Below are 18,264 nucleotides of genomic sequence, written 5' to 3' on the forward strand. Positions count from 1 at the left end.
AACAGAAACAAATTCAAAAACAAAAGTATCAGGTGATTATCAAAGGGGAGGCTGAAGGAGGTGATAACATTTTTATCAGACAGTCTGTGTCTTCTCACATGCAATTATTTCAAAGATATTGTGTGCTATGAGTGACCAGTAAGGTTCACTGCCACAGTATGTACTGGTGCAAACTCAGCCCCCAGGCAGAGTTGTGAACACTCCAACTGCTCCACAAAATGAGCATTCCATCTTCAAAGTGACCTTGAACTGTACCATAAACTACAAGCCAGAGGTCAAGCATCCCCTATGAACCTATGAACAGACTAAGATGTATCAGAATGCCAACATATAAACACATGCATCAAGTGCTACCAGAATAAGGACAATCACAACCTATAAAAGAACTAGAAGGGACACGTTTACTGAACTTTAACTCTATGCAAGCCATGCCACACTCACTGATCGACCTCCATACCTTGTGTTGGAGTTTGAGGCGCATAGGCAGGCAGAGTGAGGAAACTTGTACTGCTATATATTGAATTATATTAGTCTCGATCTAAACACTTCCATGTAAACTAAACTCGACCCATGAATTTATACAAACAACACAACATGATTTCATGAGTGTGGGCTATACAATAAACTAAGAATATTGTGTCCTATTCTTCAGAATCAAAAGTAAGCTTGGGAACCTTTTAAATCCCCCTATTGCGCCACTAATGTTCTAACTTACTTGCTCATGTGAACAGAGGATTATGAAATAATAAAGGTTGAGCAAGAATACACCAGACAGCACACATGTAGGCGCGGTATACAGAGCGGGGATCAATGTGAAACTACAGATACGAGCTTCTCTCCATTTGTCAAAATCAGTAAGATATACTGAGCATCTTTTTAAAAAACAACTTGCAACATCATACAATCCTTTGTGTTACATAAAAATGAATACTCCTAAGGGAAACTAGGGAGACGCACAGAGAGAGTCAAGGTTTAGCTTCACAGAGGTCCAATGAAAGCTTGCGGAGAGGGACCTACCTGTCTGGGCTATGAAAGTTTCTGAATCTAGCTTGACCAGAGAGACGTCACTGTCAATGTCTGGTTTATATGTGACTTTTTTGACAACCACATGTTCAATTATTCGGACTGCTAAAGAGGCTTAACAGTTCAACGGAGCTGCTGTGAGGTTTTTCTTCCAGCCTCCCAGAAGAACGAGCAGCTACAGTACTGCTGTGACATGTGAGTTTTGAAAATTGAGCTCCCTGTTGCAATCATCCATGTACCCCTCTGAACACCTTGCCACAAAGAGAGACATCATCGAGACCACATATGTTCTTAAGGGAGTGGCCGGACACTGTCCAAGCCACACATCATAGTAGCAGTGGCAGCCTGACAAGCAGACCTACTGTCGGGGCTTCACATATAAAACTCATCGTCAAAACTGCTGCATCACATAGGGGGGAAGTGGACTTGTGCTGGCAAATCACTAGGAAGCAGCGAGAAAGGGAGCTTGCGGCTTGACACTTGGCACAACAACACAGCAAGCACAGATCATTTTGTCATGTCTCATAGCCTTCACTTTCCATAAGCTTTTGCTTGATGTAACATTTGCACTTTAACTTTACAACTCCAAAAATTGGATTAAATGTCAAACGAAAATTCCCACTTCCACAGTATTTCCGATGCCCAAAAGAATAACACCCAGTCATAAAAAGGAATCACAGGTGGGATTTTGCTTTGCTGTGTACTGGCGTAACACAACCAAGCGAGCAGTATTATCAATTACAATTAAGGAACTTTACTAGCAATCACCATTGACTAGTTTTATTTACATCTGTTCTGTACCGCGAGAAGAGCACAAAGTTGACTGACAAAAATTGATAGTCTTATGTGTTTCACAATCTAGGGGATCTCATTATGGGGGTTATAGAAACGATCACAAGCTCAACAGGGCCCCCCCACGCAGCATAACCTTAACTATAACACCTAGAACATTTTAAAGACACTCTTTACAACGCATATTTTTAGAAACTTGTCGGAACAGCCTTTCTCCGCGATGTGAAATAACACTTTTTTAATTGTTGTTTGCTGTTCTGATCAGAAATGTTCCCAGGGGGTGAAAAAACAAACAACTACAATAGAGGCTGAATGGAAAGCGAGTGGGTATCAAAACGTGTGACTGATTTTTATGCAAATTCCACAGGAACAATCATGTCTGAGATGTTCAAAAGAAGGCTCCCTGCAAAGGGGATCTTATCTGTTGAGTGAGAGGGAATAGCACACAAAGAGTTAAACCGTTTTCCAGCATTTCTGCATAGGTTAATATCACAGCTGCCTGGTAAAGTATTATCCCAGCACCTCACACAACAAAAGGCTCCTTTTGCAGAGAGACTCCTGCATTCCCCCCAAGTGTCCAAAGGTGTTTACTGAAGTAAATCTGTCTAAATCCTCCTTCGCTTGGGTCATGGGGGTAGAAGGGGAGCGGGGTGTAAGGTGTAAGGATAATCTCTTTTTGTACCAAAGTTCCTAAATCGTCTGGGAAAAGCAGGAATCTGTGTCATGTGTTTTGTTCATGTTTCTCAACAAGCAAAGTCAGCATTAAGTAAGAAATATATTATGAAAATACAGTTCAGCAATCCCTGCCAGATTGCTTTTTTCAGTTCACCTTTTGCAAAATTCATTGAAATCTAAAGCACAATTTCAGAAGATTTACAATCTTGTAGGAAGAGGATTCTGTACAGGAAGAGGAGTTAGTTAAGATATCTGTTGAGCCAGTGTTAGCCCGCTACCAACAACTGTGTGCTGGGCATCGACATGTTGCAAAAGGGAGGCGGAAGAACAAAGTAAAATGTGACAGGTCAGCCTGAAAAGGCTTAAATACTTTGCAGCAAGCATGATCCATTTATAAATAAACCCCTCATTAAAAAGAAAGAATAAACCTAAATCCCTACCATTTTTAGAGTCCATATTTAGAAACAAAATAGAGGGGAGGCTTGGCAGCTTTCCTTCAGATAATGCAATGAATTGACAGAAACCAATCAAAGGAACTGTGTGGGGTTGTTGGGTTGCGCAGCTATCCATCCTGAGGTGCGTCCCCCATTTCCCTCCCAAATGCTGCTTAGGAGGGCTCACTCACAAGCATGGCGCACCTCCAAGCGCGAGGCTGCCCAAGGGCCTCTCCCTTCGGTGCATCCTAAAGCTGTCCCAGAGGGATTGTGTATCCATGGCCAGTGCTCAGGAGTTGCAACGACAAGTCAGGCGGCCCATCCCTAATGTCGTGGTCGCGCGGCGGGGCGGTGGTACCAAAATAATAGCAGCGGGTAGGAGTCAGGAGCTGAAAGTGGCTACACCTGACCCGCACTATAACAGACTTCTCCCAGTAGAATCTGATCCTCCTCTGACACTTTTTACCTCAAGTGTTAGAGCGAGTGGCCATGAATAGTACAGGCATGCCATCTTGTAACACTAGCCGCCTGTCAGAAGCGCCAAGGCTGGGTAGAGCATGAGCTATATAAGGCTTGTAACTAAGGGAAGCCCAACAAACAGCCACAAACACCTAAGTTATTTTACTCAGCCTCCACCCTTTGCCTTCGCCGCTTCCCGCTCTCCCTTTTTTCCCTCTTTTCATCTTGGCTTTCTGTTGCAGAATGCAAATGTAGCCTGCCGGCGGTGAAAGGGCTGAATTGTGATTAAGGAGAAGAAGAGCTCCTTTCTTTGTTCTCCCCTCAGGGGATGTTTACTGGGAGAGACACAGCGGATCAGATATGAAAGGCATTCAGGTCAGCATTGATGTGAGCGAAAGTGAAATCATACCTAAGGCATTCAAAAGACCGCCATGTCAGGGGTTCAGCTAACGGTGCAGCTACTCTCTGCCTTCCCTGTTGGGCAAACAATCTTTCCACAAACAGGCAGGAAAATGTGCTACAAATGGGTAAAAAGTTTCTCCTTTTAACAGTGCGAGCCACAAGCGGGTCTCTGCCCACCCCCCAATACCCCCCACCCCCCTTTATACACCACAGGTCAACATGCATCAACAACAGTGTCAGAAAATAAAACATTATGGAGCAAAATGATGAAAAATGGGAACCGTTACTTTCCCCCTTAGGCGTAGCCGTAAAATCTTAAAAGCATTTCAGGGACAGGCATGCACACACAACCCACAAACAGGTTCACAAACACTGATGTGCAATCACGGTTCAGCACCACAAAGTTATTTATCACCACTATGAAGAAAATACTGAACATACACAAAACAACAAGCTCCACCCAACAAGGCAGTAGACATGGAATACTTTTTAACTCCTAAGAAGTGGATAAATGAGGAATGGGTCTACTGAAAGATCATTGGAAATGACTTGGAACAGCTACGCATTCAAATGAAATGGCCAAAGAAATTCTAATGATTCTAATGAATATTATATATATTTTTTAAACTGCTGGATGAAGAAATTTGTGATCTTACTTTTTTTAAGTTTATATTCCCCACAGTCTAAATATTCTTTCAATAGATTTTCCAAGTGGTAGGGAGATGCTGTTGGCATAAACAGAGAGATGTAAACATATACAAAAGTCACTAGATACAGCAAGATTTATTTATTTCTGTTCAACGGCGCCAAAGCAGCCAACTATACAGACGGCAACATTTAAAAAAATAATAAAAAATAAAGATAACAATTCTTACAACAGTAAAAATAATAGATAATTTAATCGTTGCAAAAAAAAAAGCATCATTGTGACTTTAAAAACTGATCTATTGATCTCGATGTATGAATTTTCAATAGTGAAATATTCGCGCCTGGGTCAAGCCCTTCAACCCTTTCTTCCACAATTTAAGAAGGCAAGTAAAGCGCAGTGAACAAAAAAAAAGGTGCCTGCCAGACCCCCGACCCCCCCTGTGGGAAAGGCGGCCTGAATGGTACAGTGGACACCCGGCACTATTGACGTTCTAAACATGTAAATGAACACATTGGAGCAGACAGGCCATTGTGTGGGGAGCTGCCGACCTGTGCGCGCGGGGCTACCTTGGGAAGCCATGGTGATGGGGCCGCGGACAAAGGGGGGCCCCGTCCGAATGGCCCAGTGCACCTTTAACGGCGGCTGAATGGCGCGCAGGGGCCAGAGAGAAACAGTTTGGAGGGACAACAGCCCCTTCCCACCGCTGGCAGTCAATGCAGCGCCCCGCTCGCTTCCTTCTGGGTCACTGAGCACCTCTCCCGCCCGATGCGCTCGGGGACATATTGGATGGCTGCTGGGGGCCTGCGCATTTGTATTGTGTTCACCTTTCTCCGCGCATTAGGTGCCGGCAGCAGTGACATGTCACCCCCCTTTCCATTACTCACTGAAAGCATTTGCATCATAAGTTGTGTTTTTTTATGTGGTTTTATACAACTGGCTGCAAGTTCCCTTTACTGGGGCAGAAGAGACACAGCCACGCGACACGTCAGTCACTTAGGCTGTGTGCAATGGGGGTTATTGCGCTGTGTTTTATAAACTCCTTAAACAGCTTTGATGAGTTAGAAATTAAATAGAAAGTCTCGACACGGTGTGTTAAAACTTGCCCTGCTGCGACGCCGGCGTGCCCTTTGCGCTCGAAGTTACCTTTTGGGTAACAGTGTGAACAGATATCTGGTGGAGGTGTTCAGTGGTGCTAAAAGACACAATATTAACATAGAGGTTGGGGTCCTCGCTTGCAGCCGGGGGGAGACACTCGACCCCCAGAGACTTTATTTGTGTGAACGCTCCCCTGTGTGCCCTGGGAGTGGTGACATGACAGTGTGCACGGGTCGGCTGAGGTATGCATCGCCTGCACAACAAATCCCATGGGATAGCCGCATAGACCCGAAATTTCAGAGAATCACCAACGCTAAAGTCATATTTGTTGTAATGAACTGCATAACGGTTTTATCTTATCCCCTGACTTGACGCCAACTTTTTTTTTAATGCGTACTTTCTTCCCCCTCTTTTCCCGGCCGCTAACCTGCTGCAGGTGAAGATTTAAATGTCAAACCAGACTTATTTAACTTTGGGAAAGAGCCGCAACTATTGTAAAACAGTTTAAAAGCCCGCCTCGGTGCGCTTTCAGGGGCTTGCAGCAACACTACAGGAGGTGGGGACGGTGTGTATCTGTGTGCGACCAGAGAAGCGGACGTTGCCCACACACCCATGAGTCCTTTCCACAGGACGGTGAGAGGGCTTCAGTGCCCAGCGACGGACTTTAAACACGAGTCTGAATGTGCCAGTGTCCAGAGAAGACACCTCTGGCGGCAGAAGGGGCCTCCGGCATGACACCGGATGGGCCGGGAGAAAGGCGCCCTTTTGTGCGAGCAGAGAAAGTGTTACAAAGTTAGTCAGGCGACTCGGCATCATCTGACCGAACTTACTGACAAGCGCATGCATTCCTGGCCGCGCCGGCTCACCTCTCCCCCCGTGGCTGGGTCTGTGTGCACACGGTCACGGCGGCCCTGACTGCGGGCCCTCTCCACCCCCTGACACCCGGCCCCGGGGCAGCATTCATGCCTGGCGCCCTCTCCCCTGCCACAGAAATCACTATGGTCAGCCCTTCCCCAAGAACGCCTGCTTCCCTCTGTCCTGCCCAGCACTGCCAGGCCTTCCGGCATTACACTATATTCAGGAACTCTTTCTCCGCATTTAATGCACTTTGTGTGCCCCACAACTGTGCCCCCCTTTGCTGCCAGTGTCACCCAGGCGTGTTTCTAGGATTGTCCCCAGCAGACGCCCCCTGAGCCTCTGAGCTCCAGAGTGGGCAATGCTTGTTGGTGCACTTGCCAAGAATGTCAGGGCATGGAGGGACCTCGCGCGCCTCTGACAACCCATGCCTTACTTTACCAGCCCACGACCTAAAGCAAGGACTGCCTTGAGAAATGCGTCCTGTGGGCGTGTAAAGGGTGCCCGGGTCCCCCACCAGTGTTCACCCTCTCCAGAAAGTTAGTGTCTGGTCTGTGATCTGTGCCCTGGTGCGCGCACGTCCCTCTGCGTGCAGCGCCATCAGTGGGAGAGGGGCTGTGCGTACAGCACGCGGCCAGGAGACGTTCCTGGTATTTAATTACATGTGTGACTGCTTCTGGGCCCACCCAACCTTCGGACTCGGGCTCTTCCCTGCCGGGGTGCAGGGCTGGCCGAAGAAAACAAGGCGAACAACAACGCATGTGATATGTTACACACGTACACAGACTGTCAGTGACACCTATTGATCCGGGGAGTCAGACGGGAAGAGATCAGAAGAAAGCACAAACACTCACAATGAGCATAGGGGCGCTTCCGTCACATATCTCACTCTGTCTTGGAAATATCTCGCTTTGCATAGGGAGGGAACCGAGGGTCCTGGGCTCGAGGCTTGTGCGTATTCCCCAGCTGGTCTGCAGTGTGTTTCCAGTTCTTGGAAGGAAAGGAGGAAGTCCCACAAAGGACATTGATTTCAGAAAATCGATTGTCAACATTTAATAAAAACAACAGAAGAGCCGGGCGGGGAGACGCGGCTGAGCCCGGGGTGAGATGTGTGTGTCCTAAAGACAGCAGCAGGGCGGGGGAGGGGTGCCCGGAGCAGGGACCACCTCGCAGACTGACCGGCGGAAAGTGGGCACACGGTGCCTGGCAGACCCCCACTGACCTCCGGGCACACCCACGAGAGAGCCGCTGTTCTCGCAAGACAAGAAAACAACTGTGCAAGACACCACAAAGGGGCAACGCCTGACACGGGACGAGCAGGCTGGTGCCAGCTCGCTCCAACACTCCCTCATACGGCCGAGCACCACCAGGGGACACCCCGCCTGCACACAGCACGAAGGGCACACAGCCCCGCTGCACTATCTACATGAAAGGCTGCCTTGGGTGGGAGAGCCCTGCCCGGGTCCTCCCCGCCCCGCATGTGTGCTCCTCGGTGGGAAAGTTGCTAAAAGTGGGGCTGAGCGGAGATCAAAGGCTCCGGGGCTGTGGAGGGGCAGCTCCAGGGCCACCCTGGGGGCAGCCCCGGAGCTCAGATCACCGGGGGCGGCCGCTCAGCCCGAGTGTCCCGGGCATGTTCGAGTCTCTCCCGCTTCTGACAGGGTGTGCGTCTTCACATCACTTACACACATTTCCGGCATGATTAACAGTCATTTTTTTTTTCAATCAGTGGAAACTACCCCTTCTGCCCCATGTGTCCCCCACCCCCACCCCTCCCCTCGGGCACACGGACGTGGGGGGGTCCAGGCAGCCCAGCCCGGACTTTATTCTAAGCGCGCAGCCGACCGGGAGCCCTGGGAAAGGCGAATAACGGTGCAGGAGGGACCGTTAGACTTGGCAGCCGGAGCCCAGCAACAAACTTTCAGCCCCCGCCCCGGGGTGTCAGCGAGCCCCCGAGAGGAGCCCGGGGCTCGGGGCTGTGCAGGACCGTGGACCCGCTCCTCCTGCGCCGATCTGCCTCCCCAGGACTCCCAGTGCCCCCCGCCCGCCCCCAGCCCCGCTGCCCCCACACAAAGTGCCCCCGGGCCCGCCGCAACCCTCCCCACGCCCGCCGGCCGCAGAGAGGCGATGCTTACCGTTTTTCCTCCTTGGATTGGCTTGTTTTCGCCTCTTACACCTGGGGCCATCCGCCATGATCTGCTGCTTCATTGATAAGAGGGGATCAGATGGCAGTTCGCATGGACTCGGCTCCCTGATTCAGCAGCCGCCTCAGCACGCAGACTCTATCTACCAACCAAACACAGCAACAACATGGGCATGGCAGGTTCCCATTCAAATACAGGGCGCCAAGCGGCACCCACAAGAGCTTTATTTCACAGCCACAGTCACAGACGCCAGCTCCCTGCGCCGCTGCCCCTGGTCCCCGCGCCCGTGTGGGGGTCGCTGGTGCTGAGACAGGAGCCACATCTCCACCGTGACTCAGATCCCATGACCCAGGCTGTGGGGGAATGTGCAGCCTGCGCTGCGCACGCTGCAGGCACGGCTCGGCCGGCCGGCGCTTCCTCCCGGGGAGCAGCGCTCTCAAACTTTGTTTGCAAACCAAGGCTAGCGCTTAGCAGCCCGGGCTCCCCCGAGCACATGACTGCACGGGATGTGTGCCACGGGGAGACAGTGGTGCGCGCACAGAGACAGCAGCATACCGCACATACACACACACACACTCACTCACTCACATATACACACTCAACACACACACAATCACTCATATACACAAACAACACACAAACACACACAATCACTCACATACACACACTCAAAAGAAACACACACTCACATACACACACAAACAACACACCACACTCACTATCACACACTCACTATCACACACACTCACTCACATAAACACACACCCACACCCAAAGGCAGTATTCACATTTAACAATAAAATGAAAGTGCAATTATAAGGCTCCTTGACTTTCCCTCACCACTTGTGATGTTTACAAAGGGATTCACTCACTCACCCCCAGCCCTGCAAGGCACAGAAGACAGGCACACACAAAAAAACCTGCCCCTTCTGAATTTGGGCTACTAATCTGCTAATGTTTTGCCGAGCACACTTTTGCTCACAGTGCCATGTTAAGTGCTGCTTCTTAAGTGCCATGCCCACGACAGCGTGTCTCTGTGTACCTAGGTGTGTGGAGCGTGGGATGGGGGGAGGGGTGGGGGTAATTGATTGCCGCTTGGGCTTCAGACCCTAACCCTTTCTTGACAGAAGATGCTGTCGCTTTAAAGGGCTCTGTGCATCGGTTCAAACGCGAGGGCTGTAAAAGAGGCAACAGATGCAAACTGTAAAACAAAGACAATTAACCCCTGCTCTGCCTAACAGCGCCCACCCCAACGCTACACCACTTTGCCTAGATTTTGTCAAAAGGGCGCCCCCCTCGAGCTGGAAGACAGCTCTTCCTTACTGTGGCTTGGAAGCGCTTCGACAACACCGCTGGGCGTGTAAAGTTTCAGGAAGAGGCGCGTTAGAGTGGCTGAACTTTACGCACCAGCCCAACGAGAGATGCGGTTACACCACAGGGCGAGCGGTAGGTAAGTCAGTGTGGACCCTTCCACGGACCACTCTCGCCAATGACATTCTTTCCGAGGCGGACGTGAGGGTCTGCCCGTGGAGGGGGGAGACTGCGAACTTTATCTTCGGCACTTTTATGTTTTTGAGTGTGGCGCTAGTAATCTCTGCATCACCCGGATCTCGAGAGCACGAGATAGGAAAATGGGCAGATAAACACATTTTCAAAAGCATGACGACCCCTTTCTGGGCAGTTTGACATCACTCCTGCACTAAACACGCCTAGTTCAAACTGCCAGTTCTGCAGAGCTAGGAAGCCCCCTATCCTAATTCCTGACCTTCAACAACACGTTAAGCCTACTTTTAGCACAACTGTGACCATGCTGAAAGTGACTCTCAAAACAAACAAAAAACAGGCTCACAATTTCACTTCTTTGCTTATCATGCATAGGCTGAGGCGTTCACTAACATGCACACAGACACAGGCACAACACACATACACGAACTGAGAAATAAAATACAACAACATTTACGAATCATCTAAAACAACTACTACCTGGCCCAAATCGACAATTAGGAATTAAAAAAAAAACATACGTCCAGGGACGTGTTTCTGAAAAATACTGCTTAGAAAATACGAAGTGCATTACATGTGGTGTGACACCATTACCAGGTAGGTGTATATAAATTAACACAATATTTGGTAAATTTGGATAAAATGCAATACTTGCTGTACATAAACTCCCCACAGATGGAATCTAGGCGTGATAAATACGAGTTTACCTCTATAAAGTCTAATAACACATTTCACCTGAGCGGACAGGTATTAGGTAAAATTGTGTGTAAACACAACAAAACCGGTGTGTGCGCACTAGGCGGGGGGCACAGACCTAAGCGACAGCTACCCTCTAAAATGTATACCTGCTTGGGACAAACATGGAAGAACATACCTGTCAAGTCGTGGCTGGAGTTGTGGCAAGAAATAGTGGGCAGAAAAAGGCATGAAGGATCCGCAAAAGCATGGAAGAAATGTGGAGCGGCTGAAAGGTGGAGCGGCTGTGCGCGTGGAAAGAGTTGCAGGCTGGAGGACCGTTACTCCTGCTGGGCAGGTTAGGACTGATCTCGCTCTGCCACTCCAGGAAACACAGACCTGGGGACGGACTGACGTGTTACGCCTCTCCTCATGACATTTTTTTCTCTTTCTCCTCTGTATTATCACAGGGAGGAGAGACCCCGCCACACACGCCACCTATCTTTGTGGGGAGGGATGTTTGGAGCGCACCAAACGTGAGCATCGTGTGGGAAACGTGATCACACCAAGTTTCGCCTCCCTGGGAAAGGGTCTGGGATAGATTATACCTTGAAGTCTCAGCAAACGCTTTAGTGGGAGAAATGAAATTTCCACCTCACCCCTCCCACCTCGTCGCTCTCTCTGCTCCTCCATCCCCCTGCCTCGCCCTCCCCCTCCCTCCCCCCTTCTCCTGCACTCCCCTCCCCAGCCATCAAGTCCCTGGAATCATTATCCTCGTCACTCCAGCCTCTCGGATGGGAGGCTGAGGCTGGCTTACAACAGCCACACAGCTCGGGAGCCCAGAGGAACTGAAAGTTACTGGGGATTTTTTTGTAGCATCCTGCGTGTCTTAGTCCCCCTGCCGCCGCCACGAGACGCCTCTGTGCGCACTTCTACACAGAATTAAGTCGGCGTAGATGCCCGGGCGACAGAAAGTGCCACCGGTGAAGCAACCAACATCCGCGAGGCTGGAGTGCACGTAGCGCCTTGAAGTGCAGTGCGAGATGACTTTTTAGCTAAGGGTAATTTTTTTTTTTTGACGGGTACCCGGGTTTGGAAAAAAAATACCGGTAAACTGGGAGTGATGTGCAAAAGCTGAACTGCGTTACCATAATATACACAACTTGCGCCTTAGTGATACATGTCTGGCCCCGTTCGGGGTACCGAATACAAACGTCTTAATGATGGATGAAGAATGAATGAGTGAATGCTAGCGTACAATGAACTGTTTTAGTAAGCACAGGTTCTTCTGAGCGGTTTCTATTAGTTTTTGAAACAGGGACAAGCGAAATGGATGAGTCGGGCGAGCAAATCGTGGGGGCATTCTTTGCAAAAAAAAAAAAAAAACGCGCCCTAATGTATGGTTAATTAAATCATCCGTCAAAAGCTTCCAAGGTGACGCTTCTGTCGTAACCCAATCCGGTTAGGTAGCATCTTATAGGAGAAAAAAAAGACATTCTCAACATCTGGAACCCAGCAATTTAGCAAGGACTGCACACGATTAACCACTCCTGACCCTGCCTCCCAAGGGAGGCGGTGTGAAGTTTAAGTGTTCTTAACCGATGGTCGCCTCTTTGGGCGACAACGAGCCGGCGTTGGGCATACATTAACGCCTGTATCATGTGTGCTAATTAACATGTAAGTATACATAACATTGTCTATGCGCCTGCATAAATGCTGCAAGTGTATTCTGAAAAGTGCGCCTAACTTCCAAATATGTATAAAAATATATGTCTCAACCCGCTGTCTTTGCATTTATTTACCTCAGGTAAAGTACTTTGTGTAACGGTCCTTATTGGATACCCTTCACCTGCTGAACCTTCAGTTTAAAAATAAAAAGGCTAGAGTCAAGAATGTAGTGTTTCTGCTTCGAAACTTTTGCCCCGACCGCATCACCCTTTCCTACACATTTCATCCGGAAGTGTTCTTGTAATTTGCCCCCTTAAGGTGAGTGCTTGGGGTTCAACTTTCCTCCTGACTGTAGGTGAATATCTGGTGATAATCATGAGGACTTTCCAGGTGCAAAACGTTCCTCTGCGACATCCAAAAACAGAAAAGCCGGTGCGTGTACTTTGTATATGTTAATAACTTAATAATATTGCCATTTAATAACCGGGCGCAGAGAAGAAGCGACTACATGGCCCCCGAATCGATGTTTGGGTGGGCACCGGCGCTACACGCTGACATGAAAAGAAGGCGCAGCTCTGCAGACTAAACACGCGTTTTTTTGCCTTCTTAAAATAATTGCCAGTCTCTTCTGCGAGTACAGCAGAAACATCTGAGTTAAACTGTCAGGATCTAAAGAACCATTCCATCAGACATGACAGGATGCTTCTTGCTTTCACTGACATTCATATTCACAGCGCTGCGCAGTCACACTTTTGTAGAAGGCGCTTTTATACTCATTTTATATATAACATAACGTGTTCCACTCTTAAGTGCCTGGCCACCCTGAGCCTATATTAGCTGTATATTCCCATGGGTGAAAGGTGCAACTGAAAGAACCCCCAATTATTAATACCACCAAAGGAAGGGAAAGGTGAACTCCCATCTCTTAGGGGCATTCACATAAGCCCAAAACAGACATTGCACATTTTTTGTCAGATCAGAAATGCGCTTGGAATCTGGTGAAAAGCGACTGAAATTCTGTAAAGTGCACCCGGGTACCCAGGTTTCATCATCTCGATGTTGTGACTGTCCCCAGAATGTGTGCTTGTGTGTGAGCGCGAGGAGCGTTGGTCCTGAGGCAGATGCGCAGATACTGTGATGCGCCTGACAGTAAAGGTTTAGATATAAGTGGGTGCATTTCAGTCACTCTCTCGACAGACCTCCCATCTCCTGACAGTCTGACACTGGAGAGCGCGGATCTACAGGCTCTGCCAGCGAGGAGCTGCGAGAGTGTCCAGGCGCTATGTACTGCGCTCGTGTCTGGTTCATTCACTCACTCATTCCAAAAAGATGCGCGGTTTAAAGCCCGAACCATTCAGTCAGGCGTTCAGTGCACGTTCTAAGAATACACTGATCCCATCACAGATGTCTCGCATACTATTCACACACTCTTCAGATTACACGAGGACATGGAGCAGACTTTAAAAAAAAAACCTTTAATGAGCGTTCGACTCCACCTTTCAGCATTAATCCCGCGAGGATTAGCCTAGGTATTCGCGCACGGAGGGTTCGAGCTGCAGAATGAATGCACGAGTGTGTGGAATTCTTTCCAAAAAGTAATCCACGGGCACTGATGTCACATGAGGAGGTGCTGCACCCCTTGGAAGGTGCACTGCGCAAATGCGCGAATACTGCGCGGAGCATCGCGCAAAAAAAAGCGCGAATACGGCACGCGCAGAAGGTAAATATAATCCGCGTTTCCGTGAAACAGGTGATTCCTCCACAACCTTTAAAAACAAAAATGGAAATGCCACTGAACTGCAGTGAGTTTGAATAAACATGTATTTCAGGGAGATCATGAGAGGAAATAGTTGTAGCTCGCTTTAAATAGTTTATGAAAACCCAGAATCATTTCGCCTCAGTATTGTCCGTATAATGGGATATTTATTTGGAGGGGGCATCCCCTTGAAGGATAAGTGTGATTCATAAAACTTGTTAAAGTGCATTATATTCACTTTATGGCCTTGGGGGTTCATGCCAGATTCAAGGTAGGGGGGAGGGGCGGGGGGGGGGGGGGGGGGGTGCTCATTGATTAAGAGAAACTACACAGGGTGAATCCACATTTTGGTTTTCTGGAAGGCAAGAAAAATCGTTTAATTGTACAAAGTACGCCTAGGGTCAAAGATCAGCTGTAAAGGGGCTACTGGGTTTAAAATATGAGTTGTTCAATTAAAAGAAAACAGTGCCACTGACATCACAATGAGTGACCGCCCCTTCCCTCTTGGTTAAAAAAAAAGAACATAAAACACATTTTTTTAGGTTTTCAAGATTGATGCAAACTAATTATGATTTCTAATTTTTCACTAAAATTAGGGGGAAAAAAGCAAGCCCGCCACATCCATTGCACAGTTTGGGGGTGGCCATTGCATCCCACCTTACGCCTGTGAGGAAATACTCTGCACATTCTTCCCACTGGCAGCGTTTGGGCTTGGCAGTGCTTCGTTTGGAAGCTAGAAATTGATATTTTGAATAATGCATTATTCTAATTTCCTAAGCCTTTACTCAATGTTTCTTAACTAGAGAGCAGGAGTTAGGGGGCTTCCGGTTAAGGCCCCACACTCTCACCAATCACAATTTTGACAGGTATTTAAGAATTCACCATGAAATTGCAGTCAGACAAATCCCATCTTGATACATGTTACATCATCATTGCTCAGAATGGGTGAGTTATCCAATCCACATATTTCTTTTAAACAAAATGTTAAAGGCATTTGCACTTTTGACACAGGAGGAACATTTACTGGCACATATCTGCACACTTGTGTTTTACAAATGTCTGTTCACAGAAACATCCAGCAAAGGAGTGGGGGTGAAGATCATTTGAGATAAACGTGATGAGAAAGGAGAAATTGGTGACTTCAGAATAAGGGTTTTCATGAAGAGACTGTACTCCACCCCAACTCTGACATCTGATGTATATTTTCCTACACTTCCATTCACTAACATCTGCATGGCACGCAGTATTTTCTCTCGAAAAGGCCGTGATTAAACATGTAACTGATCATTTCTTCAACACACCATGGCTGTTACCTATACACAAACTAGTTTGAGGTATACTACAGTCTTGAGCGACACAGATGAAAACGGCCCTGGGACTAAAAACACAAAACAAATAAAACTTTTATATTATTCTTTGCTTTTACTTGCCCACCCTTGAACTTTGTCATTCTTAATGTTTCCTGATAAAGCACATATTCATAAATTATGAGGTAGTAAATGCTGACATAAAGTCCAAGGCTCACTTTGGTTGACAGAAAAGTTTAGAAAGTCCTTGACTGCAAAAATGGGAGCTGTAGCTCGATCAGACGATAGCCTTAAAGTGAGTGCTCAGTGAATAAAGACAGGCAAAAAAAATGAAGAATGAAAGCAGAAATCAAAAGGTACTGTGATTAAGTTGAGGATACATTAAAGCAAAAGAAAGTTAAAATAGAGATGGGCACATTCAGAAAAAAGCAGTGATTTGAAGAGGAAGACAAAATCTGCAACTGTGTGTTAGCTCAAAAGGAAAGAGAGACTGGCGCAGTGAAAGGATGGAGGGAGACACAGAATAAGGATGGAACTGCAGTGCTTAATTTGTAAAATATGAAGTGCAGGTGCTCAAATGTTTGTCAGAGGCCACACCTACTTTTCTCTGGCTCCGCCCACTTCATCCACTGGCTCCACCCACTTACTATATTAGCTCCACCCACATTTTCAACTGGCTCTGCTAAAAGTCAGAGGTAATATATATCTGGCTGATCCGAATTTCAGCAAGGAAGCCTTCCTCATAGTAAGGTTTTGATAGGAGGTTCCCTTGCCCTGTGAACATTTTGAAAAAGATTAACTCAAAAGTGCATTTAAAGCACAATTTTGGAATAAATTAGCTAAAATCACTAATGCATTGAAAAGGGACAATTTCAGTGCTGTATGTGCTGATTTGGTGAAAGGACAATACTGGGGTAGGGTATGCCATTTTTAACAGTCTATGAGTTCTAAGGTACAACTTTTACATAGCTTATGTGCCAAAATAAACCAAAATGTTGTTAAAACACTCTAAACGGAGAAAGTGAATAACATCATGCAATGTACTTGAATTAGTCAGTCATGGCACTTCCAGTGACCAAAGGGGTATGTGGTTATTCAGTACACTAGAGTATTTTGTTAGAGAAACAATTGAAAAAAGATGATTACCAAGTGGGCTTGTTATTATAACTTAGTCCTCTAGATAATTTGGACTACAGTTTAGTTGCAGGCTACACTAGAGAAATATTTTGTCTCCGGAACAAAATACAGTACATTTTCACCAAAACCTTGGTGTCCTAAAAATTAAAAACATTGCTCAAAGTTGTTGAACAATCACCGACGTGTAACGCCCTGTTTGGAAGCATTATGTAGCGGAGTACCCAGTTTCTTACATTAATTTAGTTTAATAGCGCCTCTCATACCAGTGTAAGGTGTCAGAGCACTTTGCATCATTCACACATTGCATAAATACAATCCTATGTATGTAACTCAGTATAGAGGGAATGTTACATCAGACAGGACTACAAGGTATAGGAGTCACGTCATCCATGATTGTCATTGTAGGCAATATAGTTTAGGAGTTCAAAGTCTGAAAAAGCGCAAATGCAGAATTCAAAACATACCAGCATTGTTAGGGGTTCTCTTCAATAAGAAGTTATTTCTACCCACATTAGACCCTTTTTGCAAGATTAGGATAAAGAAAGATTAGCCCAAAAAACATATAGCTGTAATATATAACTTGCCGTTTGCATGCAGCTCTTTGATGACAGACTAGTTAATAGCTTGCTGTTCTATGGTAGCATTTTAACTTACAAACTGCAAGTAACAAAAGGATCTTTCCAACAGAAGCAGTAACACACTGATCTATTTTACATTATATGCACTTTTTGATCTGCATGGTAAACGTTATTTGCAGCAGGTATATAACCCTGGCCTGTACTACCTGCCTTTCAAGCAGTCACAGCTTCCCCTAGACAAAGCTCCTGGCTGGCTCTCTCCAGGTAGACTATTAATCACCAGAGTTATCTTGACATTTTAATATTTTCCCGAATATTACTGGAGCCCAGGAACTCGGCACCAGCTGCTTTGCCTTATGCTTTCTGCCTGAGAGCATATAAAGGACAGCATAGGCAGCATACATTGGCCTTACTGAGCTGGTGCCACATTGTGTTGAGGATACTGCGGTCTCTTTCTCCTTGCAGTAACAGTACGGGAAAGTGCATTTAAATATTGCTGAGATCGTTAAGGTACCTTTCTTTTAAGGCCAGCTCAGTGGCAAAATTGTGCTGGCTTCAAGGGTAATTAGTTTCAAGGTTCTTTATTATGTGGGTAAGGAGTTGTATGATTCCTGCTGTAGCACAAGAAGGTGGCTCTACATCTGGGTCATTGCAAGACGAGCCCCTGACAAGTTAATTGGCCAGGGGGCTGAGGCTCCCATGCCCTCATGCACATCTCATATGCCTGCCAACATCACTTCTTGGTGCAGAGCCGGCTCAGGTGACGGATTGCCATTGGTTTCTTTGCAAGCAAGATCACACTATACTACTTCCCCTTCTTTAACCCCAAACTCTATTACTTCCCCTTACCAACTCCTCTTAATGTTTGATGATGAGGGCAGCTCTTATGCGACTTGCAGCTCTTCCAGGTAATCTCATGATACATCTGCCCTTAGCAGGCAATTCTGGCTCTGAGTCCACTTACTCTCTTATAAAAGGCACCTGTGACCTGTATTGACAGGACTGGAGGAGGTCATGGGGGTTATTAGCACCAAAATCGCTTAAACTGAAAGGACACTTTCTCTCAATTCTAGTGTGTCCCTCCCTCCCTAGTTGATGCATTGACTACACTACAC

The 18,264-nt window shown here is 47.0% G+C and overlaps 1 protein-coding gene across 9 annotated transcripts in view; it reads right to left on the reverse strand.

Moving 5' to 3' along the window:
- The window catches only part of ZEB2 (zinc finger E-box binding homeobox 2), a 156,770-nt gene extending 144,703 nt beyond the window's left edge, over positions 1-12,067 (reverse strand). For 4 of the 9 annotated variants that reach the window (XM_086957479.1, XM_086957475.1, XM_086957478.1 and 1 more), the window contains exons 1-3: positions 10,903-12,067; positions 8,517-8,667; positions 4,442-4,510 (exon numbers count right to left, since the gene is read on the reverse strand). In XM_086957479.1, coding sequence (XP_086813605.1) covers positions 4,442-4,510; positions 8,517-8,589 — 142 coding nt within the window. In that variant the 5' untranslated portion in view covers positions 8,590-8,667; positions 10,903-12,067. Of the gene's footprint in view, positions 1-4,441; positions 4,511-8,516; positions 9,076-10,902 lie in introns of those variants that run through there. The other 5 variants (XM_086957480.1, XM_086957477.1, XM_086957476.1 and 2 more) reach the window with 3 other exon arrangements.
- Between the last annotated feature and the right edge of the window lie 6,197 nt (positions 12,068-18,264).

The sequence above is a fragment of the Lissotriton vulgaris genome, chromosome 2_1, assembly GCF_964263255.1.
Source record: "Lissotriton vulgaris chromosome 2_1, aLisVul1.2, whole genome shotgun sequence".
Classification (NCBI taxonomy): Eukaryota; Metazoa; Chordata; class Amphibia; order Caudata; family Salamandridae; genus Lissotriton; species Lissotriton vulgaris.